The sequence below is a fragment of the Neolamprologus brichardi genome, chromosome 14 (assembly GCF_056152115.1).
Source record: "Neolamprologus brichardi isolate AB-2024 chromosome 14, ASM5615211v1, whole genome shotgun sequence".
Classification (NCBI taxonomy): domain Eukaryota; kingdom Metazoa; phylum Chordata; class Actinopteri; order Cichliformes; family Cichlidae; genus Neolamprologus; species Neolamprologus brichardi.
Window position 1 is genome coordinate 28,223,358 of NC_142117.1, and position 14,537 is coordinate 28,237,894.

The window sequence follows — 14,537 nt, forward strand, 5'->3', positions numbered from 1 at the left end:
TGGGGAATCCTCGGTTTCAAGATGGTAAATGTAAAAGATGTAAACTATTGTGGTTATTACGTGGAGGAACTTTTTCACTTTTAATTGGTCAGTACTTTAGTTTAGGCGTTTGCGTACCCCCCCATCTCTCTCTCTCCTCATTACGTTTCTCGCTCTCGCTCTCTTTTATTTGCGTGGGACTCCCCCCCCCCCTCCTTCTTCTCTCTTCTGCGCCTCAAAAGTGCCATCCACGGTGCAAAGTCTGCTTTTCTCCATTTTCCTTTCAAGATGGCATTCTTGAAATGCCTTTACTCTGTCAAAAATGAAGTGATCCTCTTCTTAACTCCGTTACTTCTTCTTCCACTGCCTTTGGTGATCAGGACACAGGTATGTAATTAATCTGCGTTTGGCTTAAAACTAAACACAGTGATAAGAAAGGATGAAAGAATAAATTAATTTTAATGACAGAGATGTTACTTACTTGAATAACTTGAATGAACTAAAATTACGTGAGATTTTACCTTTCGCCCATTTTAATTTGCACTAGGTCTTTTGCACCTGTTGATGCGCGGTCAAGTGCACAGCGCTTGGAGCGAGTGCATGAGAGCTGTCCAGTGTTGGCTGGTGTGTTCTCCGGTTCTGTTACTTTAACTTCTTTTTGGTAGCATGAAGCTTAAGCGTGGGACATCAGAGTAAAAAGGGCTCTTTACGCGTCGTGGGTCACAGAGACAAAAAAATCACAGGGTGCAGGCATGTTATCACTGGCACAGATCTAAATGCGAAGCATTGAAAAAGAAAAATCGGTTTTTCAAGCAGCTGATATTTAACCGGAATGAAACAATTCTAAATAAGGTAGTATCATTGACAATCCAAGTTTTGTTTAGATCTCACTTATGTTATCCCGACAGATGTAGAACCTGGCGATGAGACACTACAGATTATCTTATCTTCACCCTTTGAACTATCATAGTGTCTCATTAAAATTGCATCATAATTATTGATCTTAGCTGTTTATGAACTTAAGTCAGATTTTCATAGATAAGTTGCTGACACAGACTGAATGTAATGTCTTTGTTTTGTGCAGTTGTCTGTATGTTATAATTTTTTCTTATTGCAGGTGGCAGAATGTGCTTATGTGATAATCCTGATGGCAGTGTACTGGTGCACAGAGGTTCTACCTCTGGCTGTAACCGCTTTGCTTCCAGCTCTCCTTTTCCCTTTATTTGGAATCATGGAGTCCAAAGATGTAAGTAAGAAAAACATGCCACAGTGTATAGGCTTATTTATGTGTGCATACATCTTATCCAGTGTGATCCCTTTGTCTCAGGTGTGTATGCAGTACCTAAAGGACACAAACATGTTGTTTGTTGGAGGACTCATGGTTGCTGTAGCTGTGGAGCACTGGAATCTGCACAAGCGCATAGCTTTGAGGGTGCTGCTCATTGTTGGTGTGCGTCCAGCACTGTGAGTGGTTAATTACCTTTCAGACCGACATTATATCTAATCTGTTATGACATCAAAAGCACAGATACAATGTAGATTAAAAAAAATAATCCTTTCACTCCCATCATAAAACTTTAACATACTTCATGTTCTGTCCCAAGAGCACGAAGAGCACCTTTCTGATTTTTTTTCTTAATTTACTATTAATTTTACTTTATCTTCTTGGCAGACTGATGATGGGCTTCATGGGTGTAACAGCGTTCTTATCCATGTGGATCAGTAACACCGCTACCACAGCTATGATGGTGCCAATTGTCCAAGCAGTGCTGGAACAGCTAAACACCAATGAGCCAGAAATGCCTCAAATCTTCAGCTCGGATGAGCAGGTCCAAACATCAGAGACTGACAATAAAGCTGATTCACAGACAGAGAAACAGAATGAGGGACAAGGTGAGCCCTTTGTAACTTCTTTATGTTTTGCTAGGACACAAAATCAATAAAAATCAACAGCTTTAAAGACTTTTATTAAGCTGCTAGTAACCCCTTTTTATTTCTTTCTCTTTGTTTAAAGGCCCAGTAGTAGTGACTTTCTTAGATGCCACGACTGAGGCTGTCAGGCATAAGGAGGCAGCAGAACGGCGGAGAATGTGTAAAGGCATGACCCTGTGTGTTTGTTATGCTGCCAGCATCGGAGGAACAGCCACACTGACAGGAACTGGTCCCAATCTGGTGCTCATGGGCCAGATGAACCAGTGAGTGTTCTCTTATCAGTTATTAGTATTGTGCCAATATTTCAAATCATGTGTATTTATATATTCCTCTTGTTTGTTTTGTCTTTTTTATTAGGTTGTTTCCAGAAAACGGGGACATTATTAACTTTGCATCCTGGTTCGGTTTTGCCTTCCCCAACATGATCATCATGCTCACACTGGCATGGCTTTGGCTGCAGTTTGTCTTTATGGGATTCAAGTGAGTTTGATAATGCTTAAAGCCTGATTATAAGTGACAGAGACTTGAATCACCATCAAGAAACTTTTTACCGCACTAAGACCGTGAGTGAGTGTAGAAGTGACACAAAGACTTTTCTTCCCATGTGATCCTCCAGCTTTAAGAAGACATGGGGCTGTGGGGCTGTGAAGACAGAAAAGGAAATTGCTGCATATAATGTGATCCGTGAACAGCATCGCCTGCTGGGGCCGATGTCCTTTGGAGAGATAAGCGTCCTGTGTCTCTTCATTTTGCTCGTGTTGCTGTGGTTCACAAGGGATCCAGGCTTTGTCAATGGCTGGGCAACAGATATCTTCAACTCCCAAGCAGAGTTTGTATACATATTTTTATAAAAAACATACAATTCAACACCTAATTTTTATTCATTCATAAATTTACTTTATAAAACTTGGATATTATTTGATTTTTGCTTTCACTCAATCCTTCAGGTATGTATCAGATGCCACGGTGGCAGTCTTTGTCACAGTCCTTCTCTTTGTTCTGCCCTCCAAACCTCCACGCTTGTGTTCTTTTAGGACTCATAGTTTTGACATAGGTGAGCCATCATTTCTGAAGAATGTTCTGAGTAGGCTATGCTGTAATTAAACTTTGATGATTTGTTTCTTTGATCTGTAGCATCTCATCAAACTGCTGGCCCAACACCTCGTCTCCTCAGCTGGAAAGCTGCCCAAAAGAAATTACCTTGGGGTATTGTGCTTCTTCTTGGAGGAGGGTTTGCTCTGGCTAAGGGCAGTGAAGTAAGTTACAAAGGCAATTGTTAGATGCAATGGTTGTGGGGCCAATAACAATCTCTCAAGAAATTTTGAACTTCACAATAGCCATTCAGTGTCTTGAGATTCTGATTCTACTAGTTTATTTTAGAGGTATGAGGATTCATAGAGATGTTTATCAAATCGACCACCAATTAAATCTTTTTTTAATGGTATCAGCATCATGCTTTTTACCCCTGTAATCTCCTAATGCAGTTTTAAAGTTTTATGCAAATCAAATGATTAGTAAATCTCTGGATTCAGATGTTTTTGGTGTTCTGCACATACAGTTGCATTGTAGCGGATGCAATATATTGTGACCAAACCTGAATCACAGTCTCCTCAAAGTAAATGTGCACTTTGTTTTGTTGTGTCTTTAGGTGTCCGGACTATCAAAGTGGATGGGAGATCAGATGGCTCCTCTGCAAAGCATCCCTCCCTGGGCAATTGCCATTGTCTTATGTCTGCTGATTGCCACATTCACAGAATGCACCAGTAATGTAGCCACTGCAACGCTCTTCCTACCCGTCTTAGCTTCGATGGTAAGCAAGTGAAGCAGTATAGAGCAAGTGAAATATAGGTGGTGTGGGAGAGGACAGAAAATACTGTTTGGGTGCAATAGCTCAGTTAGGTTAAGTGCTTCCTAGCGTAAATTCTTTCCCCCAGCTGGAGTTCACCATTGAAACTACTCCCAGTGAGAGCTGGTCCATTTTCCCACGTTTTGGTTTGGTTACCCATCTTGTTGGTCATTCAGGCTGAATATGTTTGGCCCCCTTCTGTGGGCCCCTTCTCCCATTAATAACCTGCCAAACACCAATTCAGTCCAGTGCCTTGTAACAGTGCCCTCCCCGCTGCTGCTTCTTCTGAAGAATAGCATTTCTGTGCCCACTAGCTGAGCACTGGAGAGAATGCCAAAACGAGGTCTGAAACGCAAGTAGTGGTTTTCACATTTATTGATATCTTGAGGGAAAAGCCAAGTAGATGCACACGGATGATCAACCATTCTGTGTTTAGCCCTTGAAAATACAAACAGAAAGTGAAGAAAGGGAGAATAAGTACTTTAGTCAGATTCACACAAACAGCTAAAGGCATGGTGAGAACACTTTGTGGCAACGGTGGCTTGTGTCATGTCACTTTGTGTGTCATCCTGTCAAGAGACTCTTCAGCATTTGATTTAGGCAGAAACCCTGTGACAAGACAAAATACTGTCATCCTGGTGACCTGATATACAGCTGAAGTTTAACGAAGACTAAATATAAAGTTTAGGTCCTTTCACCCTTTGGTTATTTTGAGAACCAGAAATTACTGTGCACTTGTAAGCTAGTGTGCTGCAGGATATGTAATTCAGAAGCAAATTCCACTGAGTAATGTCTTTTGCAACTTTAAAGTCTGCCATTATCTCCACATATGTAGTACGTTTCTTTTTAAATATCATGACTCAGCACAGGGCCAGCAGGAATTACATCTTAATTACACACACCTAATGAGAGTTTTCCCTGCACACAGAATTGCATACATTTCATTCTGAGTTATGAGCTGGTGATTAAGGTTGCAGAAAAATAGCCAGAAAGAGTAGTGGAGGATTTTGTGATCAAGGCTGTATTCATCTGTGAGTCAGACTGCTGATACCTTGTGTGTGATTATTACAGTCTCAGTCCATTGGAATCAACCCGCTGTACGTCATGGTTCCTTGTACCCTAAGTGCCTCATTTGCCTTCATGCTGCCTGTCGCAACTCCTCCCAATGCCATAGTCTTCTCTTATGGATACCTTAAGGTTGCTGACATGGTAAGTACGACGTTGGTTTCGGTATGCTTATTGTGTAAATTACATGTTGCAGTGCTGTGACTCTGGGACCAATGTTGAACTGCTTGGTCTGCAGAATTTACATTCATAAAAACGCGGTTGTGACCAGAATCTCTTAAGTGACAGTCACATTTTGACGATAGCTGATATTAAGGGTATTCTTTAGTTGTGTTCCGGCTGCAGAAGTGAAGCAATATGTTTTCCAGTGTTTTACAATAGTAAATGTTACCACTGAAAAGTTGTAGCACATGATGAGTCACTCTAAGTAGCCAGTGTAATCTGCAATCGATTTAAAATATCGGCCGTTTTCTGTCACATCCTTGTATGGTTATAAGGCATTTTAATGAGTCAGATTATGCACATTTTCTGTGCAACCTCATACAATTTCAAATCAAATTAGTTTGGTATGTAAAATTTGTGTCTCAAGGTCCCCTGCCATCGACTTTCCAGGAATGTTAAACAAGTTTAACACCTTCCAATTGAATTATTGATGTGGATTTGTTACATAAATATTAAAGTGGTAGATACAAACAATAGACAATAATAATATACAAAAAGAGTGGGCACATCCAAAACACTTCCATGGGTTAAAACATAAACTTGAGTTTATCTGAGAGATAACATTACAGTACATTTAAAGAAATATTCCAATCTACACACTGTGGGACTTCCTTATATACTTCTTTAGGGATAATGATCTTCTCATGCAACTTTCAGCAACAAATATAGATGTTAACATTAAACTAAATCTTGAAATGACTGCATTCTTTTCTTCTCCACCAGGCCAGAACAGGATTCGTCATGAACATCATTGGCATTCTTTGTATTACACTGGCCATTAACAGCTGGGGTAAAGCAATGTTTCACCTAGATTCTGTCCCTGCCTGGGCCAATGTCACTGGAGTATGAGACTGGCTCTGCAGTGAGAGAGGATCCATGCACAAGCCTATCCACAGGTGCCAGACTAAGACCTGTGGTCAGAGGGATGGTATTGGACCACGCAGTGAGATGCATGTGTGCAATTGGAGTTAGGACACAAGTCTCATGAGGCTCGTTTTGATTGACACTTGAGTGAAAAAAAAGTGGCGATCTATAAAATTAGGGAGAAAAATGGTTCAATTACATAAAAATATTCATTTTCATGTAATTGAACTTTATATATACATACATAATGATGTTAAACTTCAAAGAAGTTTAGATCTCTTATATAGACCTATTACACTATTTGAATCTCTTATAATACACATTTCTGTTATTCAGTACAATGGAATAACTGAAACAATATATTGGGACTATAGTGTCTGTAAATTTACACTCCTTTATATCCTTAAGTGAACCAAATGACATCTTGTTTTCTTTTTATCAAAGAAAATTAGAGGAAAAGGAGCTGTTCATATAGTCAAAGTTATTTAACATGTACCCATGTGTTTATAGCAATAAGCCATATTGTTTGTATATCTTGATGATGCAACTTGAAAATATTTGACGTACTTCTTTTTTATTTAATTTTCCTTCTATGCCACTTCTGCTTTACTGAAAGATATTTTCACTTTCACATTTGTCGGACAGCTCCAGTAACTGGTTACCTTTCAGATTTTACACTTAAAGAAATCTTTGGTTTTGTAAAATATTATACATTGATACCTTGATAATGAATATAAAGTTTAATACTATTAGTCCCACATTGAAGTGATAGAAAAAAACATTACTTGTCAATACATTAGCAGTAATTATCCGTGAACTTTCATATAATATGACACTGACAAGAGCAATTCAGCTGCATAATTATTACTTTTACTACTGATACATTTTTGGCTCAAAATATGTATTTCCATAAATAAAAGACTCTATTTTCAGACATTTAAGGAGCGGATTATAAGGTAAGATATTACAATATCAATAAACGGATCTATTTTTTCATACATAAGGTGGACAGGATTATAAGGCGCATTAAACAAAACATGACTGATAGCCTTGAGTTGGACTTTGTAAGCATGTCTCTTAACAGGTGCCATTTTTGGGAAGCAATATTATTTGGAAGCACAGTACGTATCACTCCGCCAGGCTCCTGACTACGGTAGACGTAATGCTCAGACAATCCATCAAGTAGTACGGTCAAGTCGTACTAAAATATTTTGACAGATTTTTGAGCGCCGTGTACCACATAAAATCAGTTTCAGGTCAGTAAGCACAACCAGAATTAATACTTAAGCCACACCGATTATAAGGGACACTGTCGATTTTTAAGAAATTTAAAGGATTTTGAGTGCGCCTTATAGTCCAAAAAGTATGGTTTTAAATATTGAATGCTTTTTTGGTTGTAATGTGGGCAGCATAAAAAATATATAAACTGCAATATTTTCTCAATCACTCCTGTGCCACACAGAAGACTTTGCAAGTGAACATTTCTTAAGAGATTTGAGGTAACAAAAGCTAATGGCTTGGTTGGTGAACTTGGTATTTATCAGTTCAGAGCTAATACTGTATGTGCTGAATCAGACTTTCAAACTGGCTATGAATAAAGGATCAACTTTTTATCCTATCAAAGCAAAAGCTGTATGTAACGTGTACAAAAAGGATGACTTATTGTACTGTAAACACATTTGAAATGTTTGAGTCAGTACAGTTTGTCTCACAGCAATATTAATTGTAAATGAATTGCAATGAAGTGGTATTTAGTAATAACCGCATATAGTCTACTATTCTCTTCAGTTTCAAGACTTTTGCACATGTCAATTTATATAAAAATAAATAAATAATACAAACACATCCGTTGACGTTTCTTTTCTGTTCAACGACTTCACATTAGATGTTCAATAACAATGGAAAAATCACAAAATACATCCAAAGTACAGCTGTTTTCCACACACAGCATTTTTTTAATTGAATGGATTTAATCGAATGAGGCGATTAGACATCAGAGATGTTTGTGTGAGAGAGACTTGTCAAGATAATACACTAGATTTAAAATGATTTCAAATGTGAGAAACTCAATTTGGCTGTTATTAACTGTAATGCTGTCTATTATTTTAAAAAGTGAGGATGGTTTATTATAACAAAAGCTCAGTCTGAGCTGTCATCTCTCACCATCATCCAAAACAAAATTATCAGATTTTCCTCACCATGCAACTTTTTCTCAACAGCATATGACTATTATCCATCTTTTAAAGGACAAGTATGTTTCGCTGCCTCTTACTTATTGACCTCTGTCTTATGTATAAAGCTGACATGATCCTTTAAACACAGCATGGAAAGCCATAATGAGCCTGGACTTAAAGGCCACACCTAATGGCAAGAGGCCTATGACATTGTAATCTGAGATTAAGGTTGAAGGCAGGGATATTGTTAAGCATTATTGTGCATCATAAGCATTATGAGCTTAAAGAAGCTCATAAGAAGCTCTTACGTCTCCATTTAAAGATCTGCCAGAGAACTTTAATATCACCTCGTAAGTGTCGATCACTATGTTGGGTTTCTGTTTTAAAAACATGACGAAAGTTAATCATAAGACTCGGGGAAGTAAACATCAACAAACCCTGTTGTTGGTATGGTGTGACAGTAGAAAACATGGCCAAAAGGTAGCAGGAAGAAAAAAAAAATCAAAGGATCACATCAAAGTTCTGACCCCATTCTTTTGGGACAATTAAAATGTTAGATGGTTTTTGGTTAACAAGCGGTTGGGTGCATAGAGCAGTTTAGATCACTATGATCTCATGTCCCACTGGGAAGGAAAACTTTTGTAATTACAGTGTCTTTCTCTCCTTTTGCTCCCTCTGAGCTACCCACTCATTATCCAATTGCAACACATCGTCTTGTGTCGTGGACTATATTATTGGCTATATATACATGTAAGGCCTCGGCAGGAAATTAAACCTGCGAAGTGTTCACTTTGCTAAGATTTTGTCCAACTGACTGCACAGGCAAGGACTCTGGTGAAGCTAAACACGCATTTCTATGAACCCATTATAAACTAGGCTTTCTAGTTGCAGAGTAAGCAAACAGTGAGCTTAATGAATGACTTCCATAAAAATATGAAGTAAATAGGGAGTTAGGAGTACGTAGAAGAGGTCAAAAAAGGAAACTTTGTATTTCATCCACTTGCATTTGGGAGTATTTTGTTGATGAGAAGGCTTTTGAAAACCACATTGCCCTTTCACCTCTTCTGTATCAGTTACATATGAGCACAATATGCTGCCTGTCCGATACAATCAATCCTCCCTTGAACATAAAGACTTGTGTGTAGAGATGGTTTCAGTTAGCAATTGGAGTATCCAATTAAGCTTCGGACATGAGTGAGGCCAAAAGCAAAAAAGATCCAGAAGAGGACAGAGAGCTTTTTCATTGCTTACTTTAGGCCAAAGTACATCCATTGTTTAATGGGGATGGGTGGGATTTGGTGTAAATGATTACAATTTTATGAACTCTAAGTCAGCAACAATCAGCAATGAAGACACATGTTTTTATTTTAAGGTACTAAGACAAACACTGAATGCAAACGAAGAGCAACGAGGAACAAAGTACTATCGACTGTGCAGGATTGAAACCTGGAGCTGATTTACAACCACGATTCCCAAATCAGTTTTGCCCGGTCTCTTTTCACAGTACTCTCTTTAGCTGTATGTGACTATTAGGATGCTGTAAAATGTAAATAGAAACAGAATACATATTTACAAATATAAACCAATGATTTACTCACAGCAGAATATAGAAATTATATAAAAAAATGTTGTTCTCTTATGAGAAAAATACTGGATGATTTTTAATTTGATGGCAGCAAAAAGGATTCTAGCGATATTTTTCACTTTATGATGCATCAAATGTTTTTGATTGGTGAAAGGTCTGATTTGTAGGCAGGTCATGTTAAGCATAACTATTAAGCTATGCTGTTGTAATAGATGCAGTACTGTATACAGTTTAGGCTTAGGCTCCCTGAAAAACATGATCTGGATGGGAGTTTAGATTACTCTAAAGCCCGTAAATGCCTTTCAGGATTCAGAAAGACTTTATTTGTCCCCAAAGGGCAATTAACATACAACAGAGCAGCATGACGTTGAACATAAGGACAGGGCATAAACAGGCAATAAGAGTGAGATAATAAATATACAGTATATACACATTGATGGTGCCTTTCTAGATGTGCAAGCTGCCAACTCTAAAGGCGATAATGCACCCTCATGCCATCAGAGATGCATGCTTTTGAACTGAACGTTGATAACAACATGGATAGTCCCTCTCCTCTTAAATCCAAAGAATGCAGGGTTTCACATTTTAAATTTTGGTTCATCTGATGACAGAACAGTTTTCCACTGTGCTTTAGTTCATTTGGCCAAGACAAGACAAATGCATTTCTACATCATGACGGCTTCTTTGCATACTACAGTTTTATTCTCGATTTCTGGATGGCACATTGAACTGTGTTCACAGACGGTGATTTCTGGAAGCATTCCTGAATTAATGCAGTGATTTCCATTAAAGAATCATGGTTTCTTCTAATGTGATTGTCATTTTTTAACTTGTTCCTTGCACACAGATTACACACAGAACGCAGTGTGAGGCAAGGCAGGATAGGACACAAAATCTAGGACTCAAAGACAAGAACTAAACTTCAAGGTAGCTAACGGCTGATTACAAAACTCACTAACTAAAACTGGGAAGGCTCTAGAAATCTAAACTAACTGACAGAACACACAGGAGAAGACACAGGCGATATATATAACAGAGGGAATCAGGGCAGAGAGGAAACAGCAAGGAAACACGGCTGACTAAATACAGGGAACAGAGGAATGAGACAGAGATAAGAGCAGGAGGGACAAGGCTGAAAGAGCGAGGGATGGAGAGGGCGAAAGGGAGAGAGAAACCACACAGAGACATGACTGGAGAAACAGGCAACTAAACACGGAGACAAGACGGACTTCACAGGGAAGCACGAAGCACAAAAACTGAAAACACAGTCAAAACTCTGAACCATGACACCTGATGGCATTTATAAACTATTTAATTGAAAAGTTATTCTCCAGGGCTTTCTTTTTTTAGTAGCACTTACTTTTCAGCTTATTGTTGGTCTATCCCAAGTTTTTTGGATATGGGTTATTGCTATTTTTTTCATGAAATATTAAATATGTCTAAACCTGTTATTAAGTACACTTCATAATACCAATTTAACTACAATTTTTAAGTCCTCAGAACAATTTCTGTTCGCTAGTACACAATTTCCACAAACTATCCTTGTGGTGGGCTAGTCTCTCTTGGTGTCTTTTGAGAACTATCACACAGTTGGATGGGTTTGAGAATCGAATGCGATGCAGGATCACAAAGCATTATGCAGCAAAAGTAGGGAAAATTTCCATGAGAAGAAAAATCACAGTGGAGAAAATCTGCTGGAAGCCATCTGGAAATTATATCTCTTGCAGTAGCCTCTCCCATAGCCACTGACTTCAGTGGTTATAACACTTGGCCTAGCAATTTTGTGGTGACACTACTAGTCTTTTTCTTGGTGAAGTGCGTGAAACCAGTTCAATGTTAGACACCTCATTTGTGGAAAAGAAGTCACAATGTTACAAGAAAGGTCTCACTCAAATTAAATCTATAGATGGACAGTGGAAAATGCTTTTACAGATTCAGGCTATTCAAAATAGCCTCCAAGAGCCCAGTAACCTGTTTCGCTTACTCTGTTTATTGGTTTAGAAAGTGGTAAAGAGAGCCAAGGCTGAGAAAGTTTTCATTTAACTGAATTTGGGTATGAATTTATTTGGAGAATACAAGCACACAAGTAAGTAGCTATAGAGCTACTCCCAAATATTAATTTGTGTAATCTGGATAATCAATTACTGTCTGTCTGGTTTACTATCTAACTTTTACCTTTGCCAAAATTTAAAATATTCATTATTTTGTTTGTAATGCGTTAAAGTTCTTCATTAACAGTCTCAGAGTCATAGTATGTCAAAAATATTGCTAACATTATGCAGAAAAAGGATCGAATCTGGGTCACCTTTAGCCCAGTACACTTGGGAATGTTAATCTGGGCGTGCATGTCAAAATATTTAAAGGTCATGAGCTTGTTAGTGTTAAGGGCACTGTCATTCGCAAGGACTATACTGTAATGAGACTGATGTTTACAGTGTTGTCTTTTTTTAGAGTACCTCCATGTTTTCTGGTGTCTTGGTGTCTACTGTACCTTCTGACGGATGAATTCGAGGTACCGCTCGACAAAAAATAAACCATGTGCTCAAAACAGGCTGACAGATGACTCATTGGGCTATATGACCACAGTTCATGTGTTCTTTGCACCGCTTCACTCACAAAAAGGGCATTTTTAGGTGTAATAAGAGGTTGTGGCACTGCAACCCTACTATTGTGTCTCTTTCTCTGAAGTTCTCAGTTGACTGCTTTCATAAAACTAAAAGGCCAATTGAATCCAACATTGAGATTTACAGTAAGCTGATTCAAAGATGCCCGACTGTTTTTTCTCTGCAATGCAAAGCACAGACATTTTGATGACCAATGAGCACTCACATCTGTCCCAAAGTTCCCTTAACCGATGATATCTTTCCTTCAGACCCACAGACCCAGATCACTAATACTGAGCTATTTTAGTGCAAAAAACATGTTGTTGGCAGTTTTAATCTTGGACGCTATTGCAAAAGAGAACTTTGTGATTGTTTTTGTGCTTTTGTGGCCAGAATAATGTCAGTCTAGCCAGAATATAGCCCTGCATTTGTCATAGGGATCAAACCTGCGTGAGATGGATTAGATCTCATTGTACCCAGCGTCTCCTTTTAGAATTTGAAAAACCACATAATTATATTTAATACACCAGTGTTTTACCTTTATCTTCCTCAGGACAATACAAAATATGGTTATGGACCGGATTCTTTCCAAGATGCCTTTAAACAACTACAAATTTCTGGCTACAAGGTGATGTAATTTAACGCACGAACACACACAAAAATAAATTTTTCAAAAAAATGAATTCACAAAACCTTGATCAAACGTTATTATTTATTCAACGAAGAAGCAAAATATATTTTTTATATCACTTTTACTCTGATATTGGTGTCATAAGTAGGTCTAATTGCAATTTATAAATCCTGGTAAATTCAATAAATAACAAGTCTTGATATGATTTAAGCTTTAGTCGTTATTCAACAAGGCTTACAAAGCTAAATATAATGTATCCAATATCTACATTTTAACATACTATGTAAGTATGAGAACTTTAAAATGCACTGAAACATGCTTTTCTCAAAAACCACAAGCTTAAATAGGAACACAGTAAATGGCTCCATCTGGTGGTGCAATGCACAATCAAACAACAGGCAAAATTACATCTCTGTGTACTGTATGTACACCACTTACTTAAGAAAGGAAGAAAGAAAGCTTCTAATGGTCAGACCAGAACATTACTAAACATGGAAATTGATTTCCAGCTGGCCATCCAGCTCACTATTACAATTCTTTGGCCTTGAAACCATCAAATGACCCTAATGTAAAGTAGATTTACTGCAGCAGAATAATGTTGACCTTAGCTGGTCCACAGAGCAGTTGAGACACTGATAAAGGTATAACCACAGGTTTATACCCTCAGCAGAACCATCTTTTCTTCTATATCATCTCCCCTACACCCAAACAGTTTTGTCCAGCTTGTTTTACAGTGCCCTCTATATCTGTATGTGACTGTTAGGAAGCTGTGTAAAATGTAAATAAGAACAAAACACAATGATTTGTAAATCTCCTAAACTCATATTTTATTTACAGTAGACTAAGAAAACACATCAAATCTTTAAAATTATATATTTAATTTAATTAATATTTTAGATCTTTTAATATTTCATGAAAACTATTATCTCATTTTGCATTCGATGGCAGTCATACATCTCAAAAAAGTTTGAGTGGGAGCAACAAAAGGCTGGAAAAGTGAGTAAACGTAAAAGAAACAGCTGGAGGAACATCTCGCGACTGGTCAGCAACCTTATTGGATATTAAAAAAAACATCTTACAGAGGCACAGTTTATCTGAAGTAAAGAAAAAGCAAACAAACAAAGAAAAATCTGTATCAACAAATTGTAAAAAACAAAACAAAAACAAAAAAAAAAGCAACAACAAAAAACCATTAATATGTAAATAATGTTCCTCAGTGTGAAACTGTGAAGACTAAAATGCCATCATCATCTATCTGGAGAAATTTCTGTCCGCAAGGGACAAGGTTGAAAATGTTTGAGCCACAGGTGGTACTGTATTTTTTTTTTTTAAAAAGGCCATATGCTCCCAGGGATGACCTTTTTCAGGCTTCAGACCTTGCATATTTGAGCAAGACAGTACTAAGCCACATATTGCATCTATAAATATTTGAGGCATCATGAAAATACAACAAAGAAGACACCGAACTGAAGAGTCCTGTGTCAAACAAGAATGGGACAATGTTCCTTTCCAAAAGGCACAACAGTTGGTCTCCTCAGCTCCCTGACGTTTATAAGATGAGGGGATGCTACACAGTGGTAAACACAGCCTTATCCCAGTTCTCTGAGACATTTTGCTGCCATCAAATTCAAAAAGA

General features: G+C 37.9%; 1 protein-coding gene across 2 annotated transcripts; it reads left to right on the plus strand.

The window, feature by feature from the left end:
* The first annotated feature begins 234 nt into the window (after window positions 1-234).
* Window positions 235-7,745, plus strand: slc13a5b (solute carrier family 13 member 5b). Of its 2 annotated transcripts, XM_006801551.3 has the most exons (12): window positions 235-366; window positions 1,097-1,225; window positions 1,307-1,443; window positions 1,652-1,872; window positions 1,994-2,174; window positions 2,269-2,391; window positions 2,528-2,740; window positions 2,859-2,965; window positions 3,046-3,167; window positions 3,560-3,721; window positions 4,829-4,966; window positions 5,768-7,745. In XM_006801551.3, exons 1-12 carry the CDS (start codon window positions 268-270, stop codon window positions 5,891-5,893), a joined length of 1,758 nt encoding a protein of 585 aa, XP_006801614.1. In that variant the 5' UTR covers window positions 235-267; the 3' UTR covers window positions 5,894-7,745. The 2 variants fall into 2 exon arrangements, with proteins under 2 accessions (XP_006801614.1, XP_006801613.2); XM_006801550.3 differs by having other exon boundaries at window positions 1,097-1,443.
* Window positions 7,746-14,537: the final 6,792 nt, after the last annotated feature.

Excerpts from the sequence above, each read along its gene's own strand:
- slc13a5b (XM_006801550.3), top strand. The coding sequence starts at position 268 with ATGGCATTCTTGAAATGCCTTTACTCTGTCAAAAATGAAGTGATCCTC. Across the intron at positions 1,444-1,651 it reads GTTGGTGTGCGTCCAGCACT|ACTGATGATGGGCTTCATGG; the intron begins GTGAGTGGTTAA and ends TCTTCTTGGCAG. Across the intron at positions 2,966-3,045 it reads GACTCATAGTTTTGACATAG|CATCTCATCAAACTGCTGGC; the intron begins GTGAGCCATCAT and ends TTTGATCTGTAG.